This window comes from Leptonychotes weddellii, chromosome 8 (genome assembly GCF_054177405.1).
Source record: "Leptonychotes weddellii isolate Sample4059 chromosome 8, ASM5417740v2, whole genome shotgun sequence".
Lineage (NCBI taxonomy): Eukaryota > Metazoa > Chordata > Mammalia > Carnivora > Phocidae > Leptonychotes > Leptonychotes weddellii.
The window spans coordinates 116,943,247-116,961,942 of NC_138376.1; the positions used below are offsets into that span (position 1 = coordinate 116,943,247).

An 18,696-nucleotide genomic window follows, 5' to 3' on the forward strand; every position below is an offset into this window, starting at 1 on the left:
GCTTTAATGAGATATAATTCATATATTTCATTGGCCCATTGAAAGTATACATTGCAGTGGTTTGTAGTATATTTACAGAATTGTACCACCATCACCCCAATGAATTTTAGAACATTTTGATCCTTTCTTAACCCCCAAACCTGTTAGCAGTCAGTCCCTCTCTCCCCACCTCTCAAAATCTCTACCGCTCCCCACCTCTGGTTCTAGGCAACCACTAGTCCAATTTTTGGGGACATTTCATATAAATGGAATTAAATATTTCAAGGAACCACCAGGGTGGTGCAGTCGGTTAAGTGTCTGACTCTTGGTTTTAGCTCAGGTCCTGATCTCCTGGTTGTGAGATCGAGCCCCGAGTCTGCTTGAGATTCTCTTCTTCTCCCTGTCCTTCCCGCTCCTTTTCTCTCTCTCTCTCTCTCTCTCAAAATAATAAATCTTAGAAAAAAATTTCAACATGTGCTCTTGGGTGACGAGTTTCTTTCGCTTAGCAATGTTTTAGTTGTTCATCCATGTTATAACATGTATACTTCTTTTTTTTTTTTTTAAGATTTTATTTATTTACTTGACAGAGAGAGACACAGTGAGAGAGGGAACACAAGCAGGGGGAGTGGGAGAGGGAGAAGCAGGCTTCTCGCCGAGCAGGGAGCCCGATGCGGGGCTCGATCCCAGGACCCTGGGATCATGACCTGAGCCTGAAGGCAGACACTTAATGACTGAGCCACCGAGGTGCCCCTAATTCTTTTTTATTACTGAATAACTTTCTCCTTTGCAGATATACCTAATTTTGTTTTCTGTGCATCAGTTGATGGATATTCAGGTTGTTTCTAGTTTTGGGCTTCTATGAATAATGAATACTGTTATCAGCATTCCTGTACAGATTTTTGCATGGATGCGGGTTTTCATTTCTCTTGGCTATATATCTAGGGGTAGAATTGCTGGGTCATATGGTAGCTCTATGTTTAACATTTTGAGGAATTGCCAGACTGTTTTCCAAAGCAGCTGCACCGTTTCACATCTCCACTAAAGAAGGTTCTGATTTCTCGATTCCCTGTTACTGTCCATCTTTTTGATTATCGCCATCCTAGCGGGTGTGAAATGGTATCTCACTGTGGTTTTGATTTGCATTTTCCTGATGGCTAATGATGTTGAGTGTCTTTTCATGTGTTCATCGGCCATTTGTGTATGTACTTTAGAGAAATGTCCACTTAGATCTTTTGCCCATTTTTTAATGGAGTTATTTGTTACAAAGCCATTAAGCTGTCATTCAAATTCATAAGCCTCAAATATAGTAGTTCTCGTTCTCATTTCAGTTATCATCCCTCTCCTTCCCTTCCCTTCCCTTCCCTTCTCCTGGTCTCTTGCTCTGTACTCTGAGCTTGTAGCTAGACAGAACTCACTCGTGGATGACTTCTCTTTATAAATGCAGACACACAGAGGTGGCAGCCCTGTCCTTGCTTACTCTTAAGAGGTGGACATCCAAGGAGAACTATCTGCTGAGAGAGTCAGCTACTTGCCACCTGATGATCTCTTGCTCTGCCTTGTGGTTTTAACTACTTTAGGAATGCCGGATTACCATGTCCTAAAAAGAAAAAAAGTTTAAACAGAATCACACAGGAATACGTTTATCTTTGTAAATGTTTATTTGGGGCCTTAAATTGGTAACTAGTGACGTTTCTCCCAGTCCGGCCCAGTGGAGCAGCTGTTGCTTGTGGTTTTGTTAGATCTTAGGCTTATAGGAAGGAAAGGACCTGGTAGCACAGTTGAGCAAGGTCAGAATTGACGGACGTGCCCATAAGTGGAACAGGGGTATTTCAGAGGTGGCACCAGATGATGGCCATGTGTTGTCCCCAACAGCTGGTGCCGAGAAATGAGGCACAACTGGGACCCCAGATCCCTGAGGTAGCCGGGGGCTCCTGGGACAGTTCAGGGAACGGGTGTGGGCTGAACCTGGGGACACACTGGGCTGATAGACGTGCTTGGGAAGGCTGTAGACCAGTCATGTAATGTGGCCCACCTGTGCGGCGTCCAGAGGCTCTTTTATCCATGATCTGTATAGCCAGGACTCCCCAGGCCCGGGGCTGGGGGCGTATGTGGGGGGAGGGGAGAAATGCAGACCACTTAGCTGTGTGGACTACAGAGGGACCATTCCACCAGCAGTATTTCACACACACCAGCCTCTCAGTATAATTGAGGCAATTTGTGAACCCCAGTTAAGAGTCCTCTAGGGAAGATGAAAGGTTAGGATGTGGTTTGCCCTGGGAATCAGATCACAGGTGTCAGGACAGGGAGCTCATCACTCCGTTCCCTGGGGCATCTACCACCTGGCTGGGTGTTCCCTGGAATAGAAGAGGGAAGCCGGGTCAACAGAGAGGCTGAAGCTGGTTTTTGTAACCCGGTCTGATTACTAGCTACACTGCCTCCTTAACTTTGCTCATTTTTGCCTGACCCTGGTGCGTTGCGCCTCCTGGTGGCCAGAAGGAGCAACTAGGTGCCAGCCAGCATCCCCGTGCTCAGCTGTTTCTTGATACTTCTCTCCCACCCTTCTCTTTACTGCGCCCACTCTGGTCCACCCCAGGGCTCTCTGCCCCCCTAAGCAGTAATGAATAAGATCTGAGCTTCTCCGTCTGAAGAGAAGAGCAGTGGTAAAACCTTTCTTTTGTTTGCTTAGGGGAAGAGCCCGTGGTAATGAGGTGAGGCAGGCAAGTCATGAAGTGATAAATAGGGAGGAGGATGAAAGGGGGAGGAAGCCAGGGGGCCTCAGGGGACTTACCCTCACAGAACATTGACATACAAAAGCATGCCAAAATTGTAAGACTTGTTTATCACCTACCTACCTTGTGTCTTTATATGGAACATTCTAAAGTTTCACGAAGAAAGAATTTGAGAATTCAATGCTGTCTGAAATTTTGTGAGTGTTTGATATGGGTCCTGACTGATTTCCATGCCGTGTGCTTGAATATTAGAGATTGATAGTGTCTAGATTTTGGAATATGGCCTAGTTTGATCTAAAAATTTAGTTAACTTGTACCATTAAACAAACAAAAAACAAAACAAACAAAAAAAACCCAAACCTACTGCTCCAGTATTTGGGCTTTTTACAAGTGGCCTTGATTCAGCGTTGAAGACACAAAGTTTGCCTTGTAACACCCTTCTCAAGGACTTGAAATAATGGGACAACGGAGATCAGTTGCCATCCCTCAGCTCAGTGCAGCCCGTGTGTGTCCGACAGGTGGTGAAAATGTAAAATCCTGTAGGTGCTAAAAAGCGAACCGTGTTTTGCACCTCATCAGCCTTTACACAAACAAGGATACAGAGCGCGGTATAAAAACAATGGTCGTAGGATGTAGTATCTGCGCCGATGTTTGCTTTAAGTAAAGCTAAAAGCTGAGACGCAAGAGTACATCGGTGCCAGGAATGAAGTAACGGTTGAGATAAAATGTTGCTGACTCTGGGTTATTCATCCCAGCAACTCTGAAACCCTCCCTGGGTCTCTCTGCAGAGCCTCACTGACCATTAGCGGAGACCAGCTCCTTTTCTTTAAAATGAAACACATGACTCGCGCGCGGTGCCAGGTCCCGGCGCGCAGGGGGCGGGGCTTGGGTGGGCGGCGGGGGCGGGGGGTGGGTTCTCTTATAATTAGCCAGGGAAATGCATCCTCGGTCTCGTTCTGCCTCTTTTTGCGGCGGCTCCGAAGGCACTTTTAATTCTCCCTAATCCTCTGGGGGTGGCTTGGCGCGCACTTCTTTCCGATCGCAGCCAGACTGCACGGGGTTGGCAAGATCCCGTGCTGCGTCAGCCAACCGCCGAAGGAGGGCGAGGACCAGCTGCTCTTGTCATCTGGAGGTGTGCTATTAAATATGCTGGGGATCATCACAATCACAGGTAAGGCAGGAGCCAGGCTGTTGTGTTCCCCCTCCGTGGCAGGTGAAACAAATGCTTCCTTCCCTGGAACCTGCATTTGGGTGGAGAGAGCTTCGAGGTCCGTGGCTCAACACACTGATTGGCATTCATTTCTGTGTTTGCTGACTTTCCAATCAGAAGAGCATTCTCTCTTTGGCTCAGTAAGAACCCAACACGCCCAGTGTTTTCCTTCTGCCTACGCAGGAAATCTTCCTGACTGTACTTAGGGGGAGACCTTGAATGTATTTGGGGCGCTTGGGGAGGGGGGCAGAAACGTGTGAGATTGGGATGAATTTGCAAATAGGTTGTGAAAGCCTAATCACTGGTTGTAGTCCTAAAAAAGTAAATTCCTGTTTTTGCAAAATTAGGATATTTGGCATTTTGACCTGCTTATTAGAAACTTTCAGTGAAGGTGTGCTTGGTGATTTAGGGGACTAAGATGTTAGCTCTGGTTTAAATGGTGGTTTTAACGAATACCTGGTGTAAAATTGATGGCTAGCAGGTAACCACATTTAGGCACTAATAGTAAAAATGTATGTTTTTAAAACACGCTAGAAATCTGGCTGTAAGTATGAATTGTAATATTTAATTCGCACATCTAGCAAATGAGTTGTAGAAAGCCCTGACAGCTCTTCTAACTTGATATTTGATCGTTTATGCAATTTTGCTGTAGTCTGAATCCTTAGGAACTTGCCTGCCTGTTTTCTCCTCTCTCCCTGTACCACTCAAGCATAAACGCCCATTGGCTAATTTAGATTTCTAAGACCTGCTCTTTTCTAATTGTTTGAGATCACTGCTCATCAGATCTACGTCTTTCTTAAAAATGCTGTGTAGAATTTCTAGACTTCACATTTTTCTCAATAAAATGGCTTCTGCAGGGGCGCCTGGGTGGCTCAGTTGGTTGAGCGACTGCCTTCGGCTCAGGTCATGATCCTGGAGTCCCTGGATCGAGTCCCGCATCGGGCTCCCTGCTCGGCAAGGAGCCTGCTTCTCCCTCTAACCCTCCCCCCTCTCATGTACTCTCTCTCTCTCTCATTCTCGCTCTCTCAAATAAATAAATAAATCTTTTAAAAAAAAATGGCTTCTGCAAAGCCTGGTTCTTCTGTGGAATTTTAAATGAATGTGAAAGTTTAGCAAAACTAAAAATATCTCTCACTTCCTATAGATTAGCTTGTTTACTTTGAGATTTCCTTCCTCACATTAATGCCATAAGCCTTTCTACCATTTGTATAGCAGGAATGTTTACGAGATACCTAGAATCTCTTATTAAATAGACTGTACAAAATAAAATAAAACCAAAATGTTTCATTTTTTCCAGATCATTACCTTTTCTCTGAATGAAACACAGCCATGCCAAACCCTGGGAGGGGCTGCCTGAGAGTGTGGTTTGTGGGGTGTCACGGCTAGGGGTGGGTCTTCTATGATTATAACTTTTTTCTGGGTGCTTTTTGTGTATAGCGTGATCTTTCTTATATTCATTCCCTGATTGCTTTATCACTTGCTGAGTTTCTTATGGGAAAGAAAGGTGTTTCTTTTTCAAAGTAATTAAGAGGTAATAAACTTGGGGTATTTGGAGGGCTTTCAAAAATTGATTCAGATCATCCCAATGGACTGACGAATGGAAACAGTTGGAAGGATGGTCTCATTTTTCAGGCAATTTCAAGTTAACTAGATCTGTTGCTTTCTGAGTTTCTCTTCCATTACAATGCTGGTATGGAGGATGGACAAAATTTGGTACTTTTCCCTAGTAATAAGTAGGTGCACAGAAATTCTTTTTAACAGCAAATAACCATTTTGTCGTGGACCAAGGGAGTTTGAACTGTCATTTTTTCCGCCTCTGTAAGTTATCCTGATAAGGAAGATTTACAATGACCAGTCTTTAGTTGGTCAGAATCTTGAAAAGCAACACAGGCTTTTTAAAATGGCATTCAATATTAATTAAATATCAGATTACTCATCTAAATAATGTGAAAGAGAGTTACTCTAGTCCTCTTCGGTGTTACGTTATGCTTGGAGCATTTAAATTTCACAGTGAACAGGAAGGGATGAGACTGATAATATTTTTGTACTTCAGAACCAAGTTTCCTTTTCTGAAAGTAAGGAAATGCTGTCACTTACAGGACTGTTACACCCCACCCCACTCCCCCCCGACCAGTGAAATGAAGGCAGCAGAACTTGAATTATGAAATGATGGCATATTCTCATACACACTTGGTCTTTCTTGACATCTTAACCTCACATCACATGAGTAATACTTAGCTTACAAACTGGAAAATAGGAGGCACCTTGGGTGGCTCAGTTGGTTGAGCATCAGCCTTTGGCTCAGGTCATGATCCCAGGGTCCTGGGATTGAGCCTCGATTCGGGCTCCCTGGTGGGCAGGGAGCCTGCTTCTCCCTCTCCCTCTGCTGCACCCCCTGCTACACGATCTCTCTCTCTGACAAATAAATAAATAAATCTTAAAAAAAAAAAAAAAGGCACGAGCACTTGGCTGTCTCAGTCGGAATAGCATGCAACTCTTGATCTCCGGGTCCTGAGTTTGAGCCCCATGCTGGGTGTGGAGATTACTTAAATAAATTAAAAACAAAAACAAAATGGGATGCCTGGGTGGCTCAGTCAGTTAAGCGTCTGCCTTCGGCTCAGGTCATGATCCCAGAGTCCTGGGATCGAGTCCCACATTGGGCTCCTTGCTCAGCAAGGGGCCTGCTTCTCCCTCTGCCTGCCTCTGTCTCTCTGATAAATAAAATCTAAAAAAAAAAAAAAACTGAACATAAGTGATCGCATAGGATGATGGAGGTGTCGTCTCCCCCACCAACCTATTAATGGTATGCCAGAAAAAAATGCCTATTGGATTTTGAAAGATACTTTGAAAATATGTACCCTATTTTTTCTGACTCACATTACTGAGACTAACTGTGGAGTATCATGGGGAATTAGGGCAGCATTACTCTTTGTAAGAGTCCTCTAACGTTCATGCAAGTTCTAGGTGATTTATATTGCCTTTCTCTATGCAGGTCTTTTGACAAGATAAAAAAATATATATATATATATCCTCCGCGTGGCTGCTTCTGTCTGCCAAGGAGGCTGGTTAGTTGTAGAGACTTGTGAGACATTGAAATGAGTACCCTCACACCTGCTGGAGTAATAACTACCACCTACTGAGTGCCCATTCTCATTATTCCGTACAATAATCCTGCACAAAGTGGGTGTTTAACGCCCTTTTATTTTATTTTATTTATTATTTTTAACCCCTTTTACTTATTTATTTTTGTTTTTAAATGTTTTATTTATTTATTCATGAGAGTCAGAGAGAGAGAGAGGCAGAGGCAGAGGCAGAGGGAGAAGCAGGCTTCCCGCTGAGCAAGGAGCTTGATGTGGGGCTCGATCCCAGGACCCGGGATCATGTCCTGAGCTGAAGGCAGACGCTTAATGACTGAGCCACCCAGGCGTCCCTTGAGTTGTCATCTTTCTCAGCCACTAAGAAGCACAGCTGTAGAGTACCTTGTAAAGGGTCTTACTCTGGCCCTGGTGGTGCCCCCGTTTTTGTACGCCTGCCAGATGTACAAGGGACCATTCAGCATCCCTGCTGAGGCCGGGACAAACGGGGACCGTCACCTGTACCCCTCCTACACGGGCTTCTGCTTCTCTGAGTTTTAATCCTCATTTAACATCTCCCCTTCGAGGTTTTGTGGTTAAGGAGCATGACAACATGGGGCGTTGGGTGGGTAGGATGTAAGGGATGGACTTAGAATGTAGAGAATTTCTGGACAAAATCCAGGACAATGCTGCAGATCGTAGGAGAAAGTTAACCAGATCCAGATGTCAGCAGCAAGCAGGCCTGATGTGCCTGCAGAACAGAGCGCGCTGGTTACATTAAACTTAAAAAAGTAATGTTGTAGCTTTTGCAATATTGCACTTTTTCTTTGACAAAAACGACTGTCGTCGTGCCACGGACTTTGAGAGCTACGTTTGGATAAAAGCATTAAAATTTCGCAGTATATAATATGACATATTTCTTGTCTTTTTTTCTTTTAAACATCTCACAGTAGAAGAAACAAGTTATACTTTTTATGTCTTAATCTCTTAAGTATTTGGAAGAGTGAGAACAGACCCTGTAGGTTTCGGACCTGCAACTGTTTATTGCATTTGTGGAGTTTGGAGGTGGGGTGTCTGTGAGGAGCACAGCTTCCGTGAGGGTACTTGGACTTTGGAGGTGGGGTGGGGATCATGCGCCTTTTGAAACTTGGGAAGTAGGCGAATGATGGCAGTTTCATAAGGAAAATGTAAATTTGCCCATGCACCTTAGAGATCTTGTGATTGATTTCATAAATTGGGATTGAGTAACTGGACATTTATCCGGAGATTAAACAGAGTTTACTAGAAAGTAACACTTAAAAGCTTTAATGATTCTCTACCAAAGTGGGATTTCTATACCATTCAAGTTTTGCTCTTGAGACATCATTAAAAATACTTTTCATATATTCTCACACAGGCATATGATTAGAGTCTTCTCCCAGAAAAGGGGAATAGAAACGCATGGTTTCTGTAATACTGTTTACTTGAGAAGCAAGAATTCTATGATGTTGTTTACACTGATGGTGAGGTGGGAAAATATGTCAGCAAAACCATGTCCCAGGCAACATGGTGGGAAGTGTGGGGCTCATGAGTGTGTGGACCAAAGTAAGGACTGTAGTCTTTTAAATGGCTTTGGGGTGTGGAGGGGACCAGCATCTGCCAACTCTATCTCCTAGAGGCCTTTCCTGTTGATAAAGCAGACCGGCTCCCTTCCCAAGCCTTCTGTTGTATTTGACTCCGGGCGAGAATGTGGAGTTTCTAGCCCAGTCACCACAGCAGTGGGTAAATGAGCACCGTGTTTGGACTTTATGGGCATTTGGGAATCTTGCTGGATTGATAGCAGTGTTCTTCAAAGTGGATAATTTGGATCATTCTAAATCCCCCATGAGTGATACTTACATGTTGTGTCAGAAAGGCCTACTCTAAAATCAGTTGTTTCTGGGGAAGGACTTTCTGGGTACCAAGAAAGTGCATCCCCGAATCAGTGATGCTTAGATGATCAAGCCTTTTGATTGTCCTCTTCCTATTCAATCCGACAAATCTAAGGCAGATAATACTAGAGGGAGCTGTTGTGTCGAAAACTATAGCAGAGGAGGTAAATTTATTTATTTATTTATTTTTTTTTTATTTTTTGAAGATTTTATTTATTTATTTGAGAGAGAGAGAATGAGATAGAGAGAGCATGAGAGGGGGGAGGGTCAGAGGGAGAAGCAGACTCCCCGCCGAGCAGGGAGCCCGATGCGGGACTCGATCCCGGGACTCCAGGATCATGACCTGAGCCGAAGGCAGTCGCTTAACCGACTGAGCCACCCAGGCGCCCAGAGGAGGTAAATTTATTAATGAAACTTTTCTGAGTCTGGTTGTGAATGGATTCTCCTGTGCGAATCTGGGGAGGTGAACACCGGGCCTTTCCTAGAAGGTATTATTATCACCAGCCTTCTGTGTCTCTTACCTGCTGCTCCACTTGCAGCAGCAACCGTGCCAAACCGGACCAGCAGGTTTGCTCATCAGGCTGTGATCTTTAACTCATTCAGAAGTAGCATGCAGACAGCACCCAAAAATGCCTGGAAAAAGGTTTCTGCTAACCACAAACTAGAACACGGACGGGAATGAGGGTGGTCTTTTCTGGAGATCTCCCCCTTCTGCCAAGCACCTGGGAAACGTACTGCATACTGCTGGCCTGGAAAAGCAGGGGACGGAGTGCAACACAAAAAGAAGGGCTGCAGTCCTGTTTGACCTACACTTGGTCCAAAATGGGGTAAAAGGTCTAGATCCTCACGGGGTGCAAATAAAGAACAGGGGAGGGAGGGAGCCAACTCAAGATGTCTGTGCCCCGTTTTTTTCCTTAGTATCTATGTTGGGAGTCAAAGAGGTACACATAGGTAGAATATGGCATTCAACTATGGAGAATTTGAAAAGGCACCTAAGCTTTATGGATTGTTAGGTTTTTGCATCGTTTTCTGGCCCAGGTCTAGGAAATTTGCAAGGCTTCCTAGCCTGGCGGAGTTGAAAACTGTTCAATACTGCCCTCTTCTGTTCAAACACTTGCTCAGGGGTTTGGACAGTGATTTATATGCCTGAATGTTTATTGTAGAGCGTAATGATGAAAAATTGGACCAAGAAATTATTTACCAATAGGAGGACGTAAAAATAAATTTTGTGGCCATTATATCACAATTTCAAAAACTATTGAATAACTTAGCCAGAAGAAAACATTCTCGGTTACTAATCTCTGGACACTGTATGCATGTCATTCCCAATTTTCCGAATTTGAAAATCTCCTGCAATTTATATAGATCATTTTGGAATTGGTAAAAAAATTAATTAAAATATAAGTAGTTGCATTCTGAAGAAGACAGTGAAGAAAAAAACCATTATAGAGTTTTTGTTTTATCTTACAACCAAGTGATACTTCCTCCTGACAAGCCTTAGCAGGAAGTCCTAAAGGTGACCTGTGTTTTAGGCGAAGACACTAAGAACAGAAACCTCAGGAAATTGGCCCGAGGGCCCAGTGCTAGATGTGGTGCAGCTGAAATTTAAACAAAATCTGTCTCCAGAACTTCTCTTCTTTTAATTTCCCCCCTCCCTGAATTTGGGAGAGAGTAGTTTTTCTATTAATACATTGATAAAACAGGGGCGCCTGGGTGGCTCAGTCGTTAAGCGTCTGCCTTCGGCTCAGGTCATGATCCCAGGGTCCTGGGATCGAGCCCCGCATCGGGCTCCCTGCTCAGCAGGAAGCCTGCTTCTCTCTCTCCCACTCCCCCTGCTTGTGTTCCCTCTCTCGCTGTCTCCCTGTCAAATAAGTAAATAAATAAAAATCTAAAAAAACAATACATTGATAATACATATTATGGTCTGTGATGTGAGGTTAAGATCCCAGTGTCTTCTACAACCACTACCCTCTCCACTTTCGTTGTTTTCTGTATTTTTATTAGTTATTTGCACCTGTTTATTCTTCTGAGTTTTTTTTTTTTTAAAGATTTTCTTTATTTGAGAGAGAGAGAGAGCACAAGACGGGGGGAGCGGGAGCGGGAGAGGGAGAAGCAGACTCCCTGCCGAGCAGGGAGCCCGATGCGGGACTCAACCCCGGGACTCCAGGATCATGACCTGAGCCGAAGGCAGTCGCTTAACCAACGGAGCCACCCAGGCGCCCTCTTCTGAGTGTTTTTTAATTGAAGTATAACTACGATGTTATATTAGTTTCAGGCGTACAACATAGTGATTCAACAACTCTATACATTACTTACTGCTCACCATCTATCACCATAGATTCCCTGTGATGTACTTTTAATCTCCATGATTATTGTATAACTGGAATTTTGTACCTCTTAATCACCTTTATCTATTTCGCACATCCCTGGGTGATTTTTTAAATTTTTTTTTTTTTTTTAAGATTTTATTTATTTGCGAGAGAGAGAATGAGAGACAGAGAGCATGAGAGGGAGGAGGGTCAGAGGGAGAAGCAGACCTCCCCGCTGAGCAGGGAGCCTGATGCGGGACTCGATCCCGGGACTCCAGGATCATGACCTGAGCTGAAGGCAGTCACTTAACCAACTGAGCTGGGTGATTTTTTTTAAAACAATAACTTTGAACTTAGAGAAAGTTGCAAAAATAAAAAAGAAGTACAAGAAACATCTATATACCGTTTATCTAGATTCATGTATTGTTAGCCTTGTACTTCATTTGTTTCATTATTTGTTGGAAAACAAAACAAACCAGCATACAGGTTCCTGTTCTCTCTTACATAGGCAGGAGATAGAAATTTGTCTGAAGCTTTTGAGGATAAGTTATCCACATCATTTATTCATAAATAGTTAAGCGTGTCTGTCCTAAGAAGAGATATATTCTCTTTTATAACCATAATACAGTATCAGTGTCCTATATCTACATCATTACAATAATTGTATAGAATCTATCATCCTTATTCCAATTTTGTCAGCTAATTTAACAATGTCCATTTTAGCATTTCTTAACCTGGCATTGTGAGATCCATCCGTGGATCAGGTATTACGTGTTAACATTCTTTAGCTTCTTTAATCTGGAACATTTCTGTAGTCTTTGTCTCTTAAGACATTGACATGTTTGAAGTATTTAGCTCTCCTCTCCCCATTTCCACTGCATTCCTTTGTGTTTATTCCTTCCTTTTTCACTTTAGGTTATGCATTCGTAGTCACAGATGCTGCTGTATCCTTGTGAAAGTTTTACACACAATGTGCATCTGGCACTAATGGAGGTTGATGTTAAATTTTTGCCTGGTTTCCCCACCCTTACAACTAGTAAGCATGTAAATATCCTGCCCACTCTCTCTCCCATCCCCCCACTTAGCACCCACAGATTCTTGCCTTATCCAGTTTTTACTGTAATGGTTGCAAAGGTGATGGTCGAGCGATCTTCTGACCATCTGTGAGTGGGTGAGTAGGATATACATGTTCGTTCTTTTTTTTAATAGCATGACTATAACCATCAAAAACAGCTTTTCTATACTGAAATAGAATTTAAAGTGCTGTTTACATCAGACATAATAGCAGTTTTTCCATCTAAGAATAGGAGTTGACATGTCTCAGTACTTTTTCTTGTCATAAATGGCAATTACAAATTATAAAATGTAATTTATGGAAAATAAAGCATTTTAGCACTTTGAAAGTATATGGAATGAATTTTTCTTTTAAAAAGACAAACTTTGTTTTGTTCCTGTTTAATGCTCCCCCTCCAGCCTTTGGCCCACCAGAGATGCCACACCCCTACCATGACACTGGCCAAGTCTTGTGACCATTTTAGGAAAATAGACTATTTTTTATTGTTACGTTAATCACCATACATTACATCATTAGTTTTTTTGTGTGTTGTTTTTTTTTTTTTAAGATTTTATTTATTTATTTGAGAGAGAGAGAATGAGAGAGAGCACATGAGAGGGGGGAGGGTCAGAGGGAGAAGCAGACTCCCCGCCGAGCAGGGAGCCCGATGCGGGACTCGATCCCGGGACTCCAGGATCATGACCTGAGCCGAAGGCAGTCGCTTAACCAACTGAGCCACCCAGGAGCCCTACATCATTAGTTTTAAATGTAGTGTTCCATGATTCATTGTTTGTGCATAACACCCAGTGCTCCATGCAGAACGTGCCCTCCTCAATACCCACCACCAGGCCAACCCATCCTCCCACCCCCCTCCCCTCTAGAACCCTCAGTTTGTTTTTCAGAGTCCATCGAATAGACTGTTTTTTAGAGCAGTTTACGTTCATAGCAAAAATGAGTGGAAAGTACAGAGTTCCTATATGCGCCCTGCCCCCCCCCACACACATGCATAGTGTCTCCTACTATCAAATCTCACACCAGAGTGGTACATTTGTCATAACTGATGAAGCTACATGGACATATCATCACCTGAAGTCCATAGTTGATATTGGGGTTCACTCTTGGTGTTGTACATTCTGTGGATTTTGAAAAAATGATATAATAATCATATGTCTCTACCCTTAGAGTATCATAATGTATAGTTGACCCTTGAACATCATGGGGTTAGGGGCCTACTAGTTGAAAATCCAAATACAAGGTTTGACTCCCGCAAAACTTACCTCCTATTAGCCTGCTGTTGACTAGAAGGTTTACTGATAATATAAATAGTTGATTAACATTTTGCATGTTATATATAGGATCCACTCTGTTCTTATAATAAAGTAAGCTAGAAAAAGAAAATGCTATTAACGAAATCACAAGAGAAAATACATTTACAGTATTGTGCTGTATTTACTGAAAAAAATCCATGTATAAGGAGCCCCACATGGTTCAAACCCATGTTGTTTGAGGGATAACTGTAGTTTTGCTGCCATAAAATCTTAGGTGGTCTATTCATTCTTTACTCCCCCAACCCTTGGCAGTACTGATTTTTTTTTTTTAATTGTCTCTAGTTTTGCATTTTCCAGAATGTCATATAGTTGGAATCATACAGTATGTAACTTTTTCAGACAGGCTTCTTTCACTCAGTGATAATGCATTTAAGGTTCTTACATATCTTTTCATGGCTTTGCTAGCTCGTTTCTTTTTAGCGCTGAATAATGTTATATTTTCTGGATGTACCATAGTTTATTCATTCATCCATTCATATAATGAACATCTTGGTTGCTTCCAAGTGTGTGCAATATGACTAAAGCTATAAACATAGCGATAAATATCCATATGCAGGTTTTTGTGTAGACATGTTTTCAGCTCATTTGGGTTAAGTACCAAGGAGCAGGGTTGCTGTATCGTGGTAAGAAAATGTTTAGTTTTGTGGAAAAACTGCCAAACTGTCTTCGAAAGTGGTTGTACCATTTTGCAATAACCGCATAACCGTATCTGAAGTCCGTTTATTCCCCAGTTGGAAGGACAAGGTGACTTCTTCCTTCAAGCCCTAAAGCATTGTGACTCTTAAGTGAGCGCTGTAATGGGAACGTGCACGAGGTACACAGTTCTCGTTCATAAACTCAAGAAATTAAAGTTCTTACAACCAAACAAACCACGCCATGTGCAGGATCCCGCTGTCCCTTGGGCCATCGCTATGCTTTGCGATTTTGGAGTTCACCACCGAATAGCGTAGATCGGAAGACGCAGCTCAGGAATCCAACGGTATTGAGGTCTAGCAGTTTGGCAGTCATTTAGCCATGATGATTTTCAGACATTGGGTGTGCTTACGTTTGAAGAGACCCATTGGCGCGATGCACAGGACCCCCGGGGCGCTTTCCTTGCAGACTTGTGAGGCCAGAGCGCTGGGCCCCTGGGCCACGAGGAGGCTGTGCCCTCTGTGACGCACGCGGTGGCCCCCAGGGGGCACCCTCGTCCGCGGCACCAGTGCCCATTCCGCGATGGGGCAGCTGGGAGAAGCAGCTTGGGGCTCCCCGGCCCCTGTAGCGCTTCTCTGCCGGCTGGCGGCGCGTGATGCCCTGGTGGAGTAACCTTTGCTGTGAGTAGCGCGCCCCCCAGCGGCGGTCCGCGGGCGGACGCGGGGGGCGGGTGGGCTTGGAGGGCCACTCTGAGCACGCAGAAGGCTAGCTCCTAGGATTACTTAGGGCAATAGAGACTGCAGACCGGTGGGTTGACCAGTTAGGATTTAACCTGTTTTTTCTTGTGATCCTATGTCCCTCTTTACAGAAATGTGTTCAGCCCATATACCATGCTGTACTAAAGAGACGGTCTCAGTTTTGGAAGGCTAGCTGGAGCTGTCAGTAGCCGTTTTGTTCGGCCAGTTGGCGGCTGTTTGTTTTTGTCTCTCTATTTGTGACTGTAAACATTCCTCCAGTCATCCCAGAATTTAAGAAAACGTGTTTCAGATTGAAACAGATTTGGGAGCATGGAGGGAAAAGGGGGAGGAAAATGGTGTGTTTGACACCTGTTTTCTCCCACTATGTTAGCAAAATGTCTCTGCATTTTGCAGTGAATTTTAGAAAGGTTAGTTAATGAGTGTTTGTTTTTCTCTCATGCTTGCCAGCAGGAAATTTAATTTATATTTGTGTACATTTTTTTAAAGAAGATTTTATTTATTTATTTAACACAGAGAGAGAGCACCCAAGCGAAGGCAGCTGCTTAACCAACTGAGCCACCCAGGCGCCCCAATATTTGTGTACATTTTTAGTAAAATTGTACTAGCATGGAGTTTATTATTGGGGTTTGACTTTTTTCTCTAGTTAGTTTCAGTGGTATTGTACACCTTTTAAAAAAAGTCACGTCTCTGGGCGCCTGGGTGGCTCAGTCGGTTAAGCGTCTGCCTTGGGTTCAGGTCATGATCCCAGGGTCCTGGGATGGAGCCCCACGTTGGTCTCTCTGCTCAGCTGGGAGCCTGTTTCTCCCTCTCCCTGCCGCTCCCCCTGCTTGTGCTCTCTCCCCCCGCTGCTCCGTCAAATAAATAAAAATCTTTTTTAAAAAGTCACATCTCTTGTGTTACATTAAAAAGGTTTGGGGAAAGTTTTTTCCATGAATGTACTTTTATGATTGGGGAAATTAACAAAAATATTTCAAATTATTTATTGGGGAGAGAGAGAGCACGCGATTGAGCCGGGGGAGGGGCAAAGGGAGAGGGAGCGAGAATCTCAAGCTGACTGCGAGAGTCCATGAGGATCATGTTGTATATGTATTTCCAGATATATCTGTATTTCATATATTTATGGATACATTCTAAGTATTGGTATGGATACTATTTATAGTTATTAAGCTTCATTTTATGCTGTGGGTATTAAGTATATAATTATAATTGTATTAAGACCTTTTCTATGATCATTTTAATTGACTTAGAGAAAATTAGAAAATTCATAGATGCAAAACTAAAATCACAGGGGCGTCTGGGTGGCTCAGTTGGTTGGGCATAACTCTTGCTTTTGGCTCAGGTCCTGGTCTCGGGGTGGTGGGATTGAGCCTTGCATTGGGCTCCATGCTCTGTGGGGAGTGTGCTTGAGATCATTCCCTCTCCCTCTCCCCTTCTGCCCACTTGTGCTCACTTACTCTCTCTCTGAAATAAATAAATCTTTAAAAATATTTTTTAAAAAATCACAGTCTATCCCCCAGAGATCATGTGAGGGGTGTGTTTGTGCCAGGGGGTGGGGAAGGGTGGGTGTGGTGTGTGGGGGGGTAAACCAAAATGGATTCATACTATATATACTGTTTGGTAACCTTCTTTTTTTTTAAGTCAAATTTCAACTCTTTTCTCTTAGGAAAAGCTCATCTCATCTAATCCTAAATCATAATCACTCACATTTTCCCAAAAAAAGCGGAAAGTGTCCTTTGACTAGTTTGCCCTAACTAATAACCAAATCTGGGACCGCATATGCCCAGTATGTCTTATTGTTATGCTTCTTAAATTTATTAATTTAGCACAGTATCTCCCTCCCTTTGTTAAATCTCATTGATTTGCTTGTTTAAACCCTCAATGATTTTTTAAATTTCAAAACTATAGACAAATATAGTCATATACCCTTGACCTAATTCACCAGTTATTGAGATTCTAGCACAGTCTCTCTCCTGCCCACCCCTACCCTCAGTCTCTCTCCTTAAACTATTTGAAAGTTACTTGCAGACAGTCTACTTGGGTTTTTGTTTGATTTTTGTCCATTATGACATTGACATATCCAGCCAAGCTAGTTGTTGTACTGAATATCCTTCATTGATTTACCTGATTGTTTCCTCACAGTTAGTTAAGCATTTTTGGCAGGAGTACTATAAGTGATTTATTGGCTTTCTCAGTGCCTCACATCAAAAAGCACAATGATAGTTTTATTCCATTATTGGGGATGTTTAAGGCAGTACGTGCCAGATTTCTCCACTTTAAAGGAAGGCTTTCCTTTTGATCTGTGTGTCCATACTCTAAAACTGTAGGTTTCCTGAGAACTTTTCACCCAATGGTTTTAGCATTTCTGCATTTTTGACTGAATGAGTTACTACAAAGATACTGGTAAAGAGCAGTTTTCTTAATCTGATGACAAACAGACAACTGAGTTTTTTCAAATAAGATGAGCATTTAAGTTATCACAAATCAGACAACTTCCTTGCTCTGCGTTCCAGTCCTTTCTGTATAAAAACTTCTCCCCTAACTCCTGTCTTTTTTTGTTTGGTTTGGTTCTGAATGGCTGGTTTTAATGGTGATATGACTAGTTCCACATTTATTCAGTCACAGCCACATTCAAAACAGTAAAACTTCTCGTAACCACACTTGCCATGAAACAGTATTGCATATTATTTTATGTTGAACATAATGAGAAATGATTTTTTACTTTTCTAAGCAATTGAAAAAGTCCAGTTCAATTGATCCTACTGACGAACTGAATTAAAACATGGCTTTCTCTTCCCCAAATAACTATGAAAGAAAATCCACTTAAGTTATTTCATGTAAGTGGATCGTACTTGATGAATGACAAAAATACATCTTCAAAGACCATAATGCTCCACATTTTCACAGCTGAACAGCTGTTTACCATGGTCTGGGAGGAGCCTATATGTAAGTGGCTGTAAAAGAAACATTTTTGTTAACTCTTGTCCTGAATAATGTGAATCTTGATGCAGTAGAATTTTGAAATTCTAATGAGTGACTATAGATCAAAGTGGAAATTATATATAAATTTATTGATCGGCACTTTTTATGAAGAAGTATTCCCTGTTCCCTGTTTACTTTCTTAGTATCACTCTTGATCCATGGATTCTTTTTTTGTTCAGTGTTTTGTAACCCCATCCTTGTCATTATTATTCTTATGCTTCAGTGTTTGTCCAGCAGGAGGCCCCTTCAAGCTGACTTCCTGTCTCCCTCTGATATTCCTCTCTCAGCGTTTGAGCACCACCTTTTTTTTTTATTTTGTATTTTCATTTGAGTATAGTTCACCTACAACATTACATTAGTTTCAGTTGTACAACATAACAGTTCTTCAAGTTTCTGTGTTACACTTCTGAGCACCTCCTATCTGTCAGGATGAATTGTTCCTTGTACTTTCCCTACCCCAGTCCGGAATTTCCCCATGCAGCTCCGGTCCGTTTTTTGGGACTTGTTAAAGAGACTACCAGCTAGTTGTCACGTAGAACGCTCCTCCTTTAGATTCGTCTAGATTCTTTTGTTGTTAGTTAGCTTATTTCTCTAAAACGGGTTGGATTCTGGATCACGGGTGTGATGATTGATTCCATTTTCCGTTGCAGCAGAACCTACACCATCCGCTTGCCCTAGTTTAGTGATGTTGCAGCTACTTACATGTAACTAGTATTCTGGTACTTGAGCGTGT

At 42.7% G+C, this 18,696-nt stretch overlaps 2 protein-coding genes across 5 annotated transcripts in view; both read left to right on the forward strand.

Moving 5' to 3' along the window:
• LOC102735769 (monofunctional C1-tetrahydrofolate synthase, mitochondrial) overlaps positions 1 to 18,696 on the forward strand; it is a 560,423-nt gene that overhangs the window by 357,506 nt on the left and 184,221 nt on the right. The gene's annotated exons all lie outside the window — the stretch shown is intronic.
• Positions 1 to 18,696, forward strand: part of AKAP12 (A-kinase anchoring protein 12) — an 87,210-nt gene that overhangs the window by 59,831 nt on the left and 8,683 nt on the right. Inside the window, exon 1 of one of the 3 annotated variants that reach the window (XM_031030309.2) lies at positions 3,651 to 3,879. The exons of the other annotated variants lie outside the window; for them this stretch is intronic. Within the exon in view, the coding sequence (XP_030886169.2) occupies positions 3,855 to 3,879 (25 nt within the window). The 5' untranslated portion in view covers positions 3,651 to 3,854. Of the gene's footprint in view, positions 1 to 3,650; positions 3,880 to 18,696 lie in introns of those variants that run through there. 3 annotated transcript variants of the gene reach the window in all.